General features: G+C 47.2%; 1 protein-coding gene across 1 annotated transcript; it reads right to left on the bottom strand.

Moving 5' to 3' along the window:
- Positions 1-4,970: 4,970 nt before the first annotated feature.
- Positions 4,971-7,851, bottom strand: LOC124870153 (zinc finger protein 37-like). Its single transcript, XM_047368679.1, has one exon. The coding sequence runs from the start codon at positions 7,849-7,851 to the stop codon at positions 6,505-6,507; it is 1,347 nt and encodes a 448-aa protein (XP_047224635.1). The 3' UTR covers positions 4,971-6,504.
- Between the last annotated feature and the right edge of the window lie 217 nt (positions 7,852-8,068).

Raw genomic sequence — 8,068 nt, 5'->3', positions numbered from 1 at the left:
TGGTTGATTTGTTTTCACAACATTAGACCCGACATGTTTTATTTCTGGTGTAACCAGTAACTTATGTGGACATGTGGATGCAATGCTAAACATTAAGCTAGACAATAAAATGGCCCTTAAAGGACCAGAATATTTTCAATATAGAATCTACGAGAGGGACACCGGACATCCGTCTCCCCAGCAGCAATCTCCAGCTCGCCCTAGGGATCCCAGATGTTTCCCAGGCTAGAAAGGAAATGCAGTCTCTGGGCTGGTCCTGGGGTCTCCTCCCAGCTTTCAGCTTGTAAATGCAACATGTGATGAAAGGGAAAAAGGATAAAACTGGATACAGCCCTAATCTTCTGAAATCTCCACAGTTTAGTGGCTTGTTTTAATCTGTGGGATTTAAAGCATCTATCTAGTTTATCAATGTTTCTAGATAAGAGTCCAGCTAAAAGGAGAGGATCTACATCTAAAACCAGGTTCATTTAATGTCTACAGGACCAGAGGAAACAACTGGTTTCATCTGGAGCTGATTGGAGGCTCATGGTGACCAACCACCAGCAGAGAGCTGCCTGTTATTTTCACTCACTCTGTCCTTCATATTTCAGGATGTAAGGGAGGTTCTGCAGCAGTCTGAACAGAAAGTCTTAACAACTAATGTTCCTGTGTGCTTCTGCCTTCAGACTTTAAATAGAATCACCGGTGGTGTGAACAGGTGTGTGTGTCTGCCGTCAGGTGTAAGTGTAACGGTCACGCCAGCGAGTGTGTGAAGAACAGCAGGGGACTACAGTGAGGGCTTCGACTGCAGCGTGTGCAAACCTTTCTACAACGACCGGCCGTGGAGGAGGAGTGTCTGCATGAGTCCCAGACAGCAGAAATCACGCCTAGAGCTTCTAAAGTTACAGATTTATTCAAAAGAAAAATAAAATACGTGAAACAACTGACCCAAAGAGCAGAACATCTGTGTTAATTTCTCTGGGGGATTGTGGGAGTTGTAGTTTCTGTTTAAAGATGAATTTCTCAGAGCAGGTGCTTGATCAGACTTATTTTATTTATTTATTTGGCAACTTAAAAAACTCAGAACAAGAAAATCAATTAGCAGAGCTTATATGACACCTCAACCATTATGAAATGAAACAAGAATTACATTTAATACAAGTTTATAACAATATTCATAGTAGTAGTAATAATATTAACTTGCAAAGCAAAGTCCAAACAACTTAACAACATCAGATAATAATAATTATAAAAACATATCTGTATGTCATTGTTTACATGTGGTTTTATTTACTAATTAATCACAGCTGCACACAAACAAGAGTTTTACATAAACAGTTACAGTTTAGTGATTAGATGCTCGTTTCCACATCATCCTTTACAGCGTCTGCTGTTTCATCTGTGACCCAGAAAACCCAAACGGTTCTATAACATCTGGTTTCCCTCAACGCGCTTCACACCCAGTCGCACACATTAATACACCGGTACGCAGAACAACTTCAGGTTAAGTGCCTTGCCCAGGGGCACATCGACATGTAGGAGGAGGAAGCTGGAACTGAACCCACAACTTTTTACTACTCTTCCCAAATATAGTTGGAGGATCCCGATTAGTCTGAATACAAATATGTCGCTCAGATCAGATTACATCTAACTATAAATAAATATTCCTTGTTTGTGTTGTGGTAATAATAGATTTTATTTTGACGGTCGTTTCTTCCTTTTGATTACATGTTCAAGAAGTAAATAATTAAATTACACTGCAGTTCTAACCTGTGTTAGTAAAATATCTTCAGATAGGAACTATTTGATCTTATAATATCCAACTGTGAGATCCAGCATATTGGAACCCTTTAAATCAGACATAACAGTGATTCCTGAGAACGTAAAATTATGTTATAGTTTCTATTGCCTCATTTTGTTTGGGCAGTTTGAGGACCTGGATATTTCCTGGATATTCTCTATCTTTTCTGGCTCCATAATAATAATAATAATAATAATACATTTTATTTAATAGGTGCCTTTCTGGCACTCAAGGTCACCTTACAATGAATACAAATCAATATTAAAAACAAGAACAAATAAAAAATAAAATAGAAATATAAACACAGCGATCAAGCAGTTAAAATGTTCGTTCGTTCGTCGTCTTCCGCTTATCCAGGACCGGGTCGCGGGGGCAGCAGACTCAGCAGAGACGCCCAGACGTCCCTCTCTCCAGACACCTCCTCCAGTTCCTCCAGGGGGAGCCCAAGGCGTTCCCAGGCCAGCCGAGAGACATAGTCCCTCCAGCGTGTCCTGGGCCATCCCCTGGGCCTCCTCCCGATGGGACGTGCCTGGAACACCTCCCGAGGAAGGCGTCCAGGAGGCATCCGGTATAGATGCCCGAGCCACCTCAACTGGCTCCTCTCGATGTGGAGGAGCAGCAGCTCTACTCCGAGCTCCTCACCCTATCTCTAAGGGAGTGCCCGGCCACCCTACGGAGGAAGCTCATTTCAGCCGCTTGTATCCGTGATCTCGTTCTTTCGGTCATGACCCAAAGTTCATGGCCATAGGTGAGGGTAGGAACGTAGACCGACCAGTAAATTGAGAGCTTTGCTTTTCGGCTCAGCTCTCTCTTCACCACAATGGACCGGCACAGCGCCCCCATTACTGTGGCAGCTGCACCGATCCGTCTGTCGATCTCCCACTCCATTCTTCCCTCACTCGTGAACAAAACCCCGAGATACTTAAACTCCTCCACTTGAGGCTGGAACTCCCCTCCAACCTGAAGAGGACAAGCCACCCTTTTCCGGTCGAGTACCATGGCCTCGGACTTGGAGGAGCTGATCCTCATCCCAGCCGCTTCACACTCGGCTGCGAACCGCCACAGCGCATGCTGTAGGTCTTGGCTAGAGGGGGCCAGCAGGACCACGTCATCCGCAAAAAGAAGAGACGAAATCCACTGGTCCCCAAACCAGACCCCCTCCGGCCCTTGGCTGCGTCTAGAAATCCTGTCCATAAAAGTTATGAACAGGACCGGCGACAAAGGGCAGCCCTGCCGGAGTCCAACATGCACTGGGAACAGGTCCGACTTAGTGCCGGCAATGCGGACCAAACTCCTGCTCCGCTCGTACAGGGACCGGATGGCCCCTAATAAAGGGCCCCCGATTCCATACTCCTGGAGCAACCCCACAGGGCATCACGAGGAACACAGTCGAATGCCTTCTCCAGGTCCACAAAACACATGTGAACCGGTTGGGCAAACTCCCATGAACCCTCGAGCACCCTGTAGAGGGTATAGAGCTGGTCCAGTGTTCCACGGCCGGGACGAAAACCACACTGTTCCTCCTGAAGCCGAGGTTCGACTATCGGTCGGACTCTCCTCTCCAATACCCTGGCGTAGGCCTTACCAGGGAGGCTGAGGAGTGTGATCCCCCTGTAGTTGGAACACACCCTCCGGTCCCCCTTCTTATAAAGGGGGACCACCACCCCAGTCCGCCAGTCCAGAGGCACTGTCCCCGACCGCCACGCAATGTTGAAGAGGCGTGTCAACCATGACAGCCCTACAACATCCAGACACTTGAGGTACTCAGGGCGGATCTCATCCACCCCCGAAGCCTTGCCACCGCGGAGCTTTTTAACCACCTCGGTGACTTCAGCCTGGGTGATGAAAGAATCCAACCCCGAGTCCCCAGCCTCTGTTTCCACCACGGAATGCGTGATGGCAGGATTGAGGAGATCCTCGAAGTACTCCTTCCACCGCCCGATAATGTCCTCAGTCGAGGTCAGCAGTCTCCCGCCCCCACTATAAACAGTGTTGGCAAAGCACTGCTTCCCCCTCCTGAGGCGCCGGACGGTTTGCCAGAATCGCTTCGAGGCCAACCGGTAGTCCTTCTCCATGGCCTCACCGAACTCTTCCCAGGCCCGAGTTTTTGCCTCTGCCACAGCCCGGGCCGCAGCACGCTTGGCCTCACGGTACCCGTCAGCCGCCTCAGGAGTCCCACAAGCCAACCACAGCCGATAGGACTCCTTCTTCAACTTAACAGCATCCCTTACTGCCGGTGTCCACCACCGGGTTCTGGGATTGCCGCCACGACAGGCACCGCAGACCTTACGGCCGCAGCTATGGGCAGCAGCATCGACAATAGATGCAGAGAACATGGTCCACTCGGACTCTATGTCTCCAACATCCCCCGGGATCTGGTCGAAGCTCTCCCGGAGGTGGGAGTTGAATACATCCCTGGCCGAGGGCTCCGCCAGGCGTTCCCAGCAGACCCTCACTATGCGCTTGGGCCTGCCGAGTCTGTCCGGCTTTCTCCTCCTCCAGCGGATCCAACTCACCACCAGGTGATGATCAGTGGACAGCTCAGCCCCTCTCTTCACCCGAGTGTCCAAAACATGCAGCCGAAGGTCTGATGATACGACAACAAAGTCGATCATCGACCTCCTGCCTAGGGTGTCCTGGTGCCAAGTGCACTGATGGACACCCTTATGTTTGAACATGGTGTTCGTTATGGACAATCCGTGACTAGCACAGAAGTCCAATAACAAAACACCACTCGGATTCAGATCGGGGAGTCCATTCCTCCCGATCACGCCTCTCCAGGTGTCACTGTCGTTCCCCACGTGGGCGTTGAAGTCCCCCAGCAGAATAATGGAGTCCCCGGGAGGGGCACTATCCAGCACCCCCGACAGGGACGCCAAGAAGGCAGGGTACTCTGCACTACCACTCGGCCCGTAGGCTGAAATGATAGTCAGAGACCTCTCCCCAACCCTTCTTGGGTTCTTGAACCATTCTTTGTCTGACCCATCACCTAGAACCTGTTTGCCATGGGAGACCCTACCAGGGGCATTTAGGCCCCAGACAACATAGCCTCTAGGATCATTTGAGCACTCAAACCCCTCCACCACGTTAAGGTGACGGTTCAAGGAGGGGGAGTACCCTGCCTCTCGCCCATAGACTGCTGGAGATAGGCACCAGCTCCCCGTGACCCACTATGAAATAAGCAGTTAAAATGTATCAGTGCGAAATAATCAAGTGCAGAAAGCAGTCCTAAACAAGTGAGTCTTTAGTGAAGATTTGAATTGAGAAAGTGAATTTATGTACCTTAAATCAGGCAGTAGAGAGTTCCAGAGCCGAGGAGCAGAGCGACTGAAAGCTCTACCCCCCATGGTGGTGAGACGGGCAGAGGGAACAATCGGGTGAATAGAGGAGGACGATCTGAGAGTGCGAGAGGGAGTAGCAACGTTGAGAAGATGGAAGAGATAAGGTGGAGCGAGATTATGGACAACCTTGAAAGTGAGAAGAATGATTTTAAAGTCTATACGGAACTTGATGGGGAGCCAGTGGAGCTCTGACAGAAGAGGAGAGATGTGATGGAAGGAAGGGGTTCTAGAGATGATACGGGCAGCTGAGTTTTGAACTAGTTGAAGCTTATGAAGAGATTTTTGTGGAAGACCGAACAGGAAGGAATTGCAGTAATCAAGACGGGAAGTGACAAGGCTATGAACGAGGATGGCAGTAGTATGTGAAGTAGTATCCCTTCCATAATTACTTGCTTATTGTGTTGCCTGTCAGCAGTTAGTCTGAAAGTTAAACCAGTTTATGAATTTCTGCGTTTGTAGACCCTGCATGTCTGCTTGATGGGCATTTTTACATTAAAACACCCATTTTGACCTGTTTGAGTCTGTAACACACTCAGTAATTCTACTCTGACAAAGTATCAGGGTTAATAATTTATTGGAGCTGTTTTGTTCACTTTGCTCACCCCAGCTGGCGGCCTTTATGAGGTCAAAGGTTAAGGAGCTGCTTGTCTGTTTGCAGGTTCTGAGTCTCCTCAGTGCGACAGCAGAGGCGTCTGTTTGTGTAAACTTGGAGTGACTGGAAAGAAGTGTGAAGACTTTCCTCTGAGCTCCTTGATTCTTCTCAATAAAGAACCTATTAGAAATCAGTCATGGCTGATTAATTAATGAGACATGAGGAAACAAATAGAAAATGTAGCTACTTCAAGTAAATTATGTGGTGAAATTGAGAATGAGCAGTCAGATTATTTTAAGATTATTTCTCTCTCTCTGTAAAACGTAAATAAAAGTTTCTGTGCATTTCCTTTAGACTTTAAAGCATTGAACAAATTCACATAGAAAAGTATTTATACGTCTTTCAATAATCAATGGAAAAATCTTCGTTAGAATCGCATCAATCAAACCCTTCTAGCAGCCAAGCAGCTTCCTCCATGTTCCCTCTGATGTTCTGATGATTCTTCTTTGGTGATGAGCTCCAAGTCTTTGAGGCTGGAAGGCCTCTTTGTAATCACCCTAATCTTTAGCTCCCATCTCAGATTCTGGTTCAGTCTCGACTGTGGCGGAGTCACTCAGAAATGTTAGCAACACCTCCAGTCAGAAGAAACATGTTGGTAAAACGATCTCAACCTGTCAGGTGTATGAAAACTATTGGGCTGAACTGTAAATATTTCCTCAGATGTTTCCTGACTACATGTTAGTGGAACAGGTCATGTTTCCTGTCAAACAATCAGCAGAGGTCACAGGAGGTCAGGACCTCTCATCATGTTGGTGGCTTCTCATGTGGATGTTCAGATGTGACGCACCTTTGAACCTTCTCCCACAGGTGCTGCAGGAGTACGGTTCCTCTCCTGTGTGAATTCTCATATGGACGGTCAGGTTGCTGCTGTGCCTGAACCAAGCACCGCATGTTTCACACGAATATGGCCTCTCCCCCGTGTGGATCCTCATGTGGCTCCTTAGACTGCTGTTGGCTGTGAAACGTTTCCCACAGGTGTCACACCTGTACGGCTTCTCACCTGTGTGGGTCTTCAGGTGCCGTTTCAACTTTGATGACTCCTTGAATCTTTTGCCACAGGTGTCGCAGCCGTATGGTTTCTCTCCAGTGTGGGTTCTCACGTGGATCGATAACTTATCACGGCTTCTGAAGCTTTTAGCGCATGTCTCGCAGCGATGCGGTTTCTCATCGGAGTGGATCTTCATGTGAAATTTGAAAGGAGTGGAATAACTGAAGCTCTTTCCACATATCTTGCAGAAGTACAGCTTCTCACCTGTGTGGCTTCTCTCATGATGCTTCAGATGACTCATCTGATAAAATCTTTTATCACAACGAGTGCAGGCAAACGGCCTTTCGCCTGTGTGTCTTCTCAGATGAAGCTTCAAGTACGACTTAGACTTCAGAACCTTCCCACAAATGTTACATTGGGCAGATTGTTTGGATCTGTCGGTGGGATTCTCAGAAATTTGTGGGATTTTCTTGTTTTTTTGGATTCTTTTTCTGAGATTTATCTTCTTTGGCTTAAGCTCTGCTGTTGTCACGGATTCTGGATCTTGGCTTTCACTTCCATTTGGATCTGGACTCTCAGCAACAGGAGAACTGTTGGAAAGGGGTTTGTCTTTGTTGGGTTTTTCAGGTTCGCCGTGGTCCCTGTCCTCAGAACCAACAGTCGCTGTAAGAGTTTCAGCCTCCTGCTTCAGTTCTTCTTCCTGTTCCACTTTAATCACTGAAGGTTCTGATTCTTCCTGTTCCTCTTTAATCACTGAAGGTTCTGATTCTTCCTGTTCGTCTTTAATCACTGAAGGTTCTGATTCTTCCTGTTCCTCTTTAATCACTGAAGGTTCTGATTCTTCCTGTTCCTCTTTAATCACTGAAGGTTCTGATTCTTCCTGTTCCTCTTTAATCACTGAAGGTTCTGATTCTTCCTGTTCCTCTTTAATCACTGAAGGTTCTGATTCTTCCTGTTCCACTTTAATCACTGGAGGTTCTGGTTCCAGATGGTCCAGGCTGCAGGGCATCTCTGGGTTATGAAGCTGCTGGACAGGACGTTCTGCAGGGTCAAAGGGATAAAATGCAGAATGTGATGAGAACAGAACCATGAATCCAAACACCTGCATAATGTTCTAGAGAAGGCAGAAACAAAGGCTCGTATATGTTCTGTCTTTAGATCTATTTTCCCTGCGGCTGATTTTTAGTCACAGTAAAAAACAAGACTTTTCTTATCTAGTTTCTCTTCTTTCGATGCTAACAGATGTGGTATTCAAACTGTTGAGGGGAGAAAGATATCGTCCTTCTCCATTTTCTACGTATTCATCA

The sequence above is a fragment of the Girardinichthys multiradiatus genome, chromosome 6 (assembly GCF_021462225.1).
Source record: "Girardinichthys multiradiatus isolate DD_20200921_A chromosome 6, DD_fGirMul_XY1, whole genome shotgun sequence".
Classification (NCBI taxonomy): Eukaryota; Metazoa; Chordata; class Actinopteri; order Cyprinodontiformes; family Goodeidae; genus Girardinichthys; species Girardinichthys multiradiatus.
The sequence above is the reverse complement of the archived record's forward strand: the minus strand, read 5'-3'. Positions and strand labels throughout refer to the sequence as shown.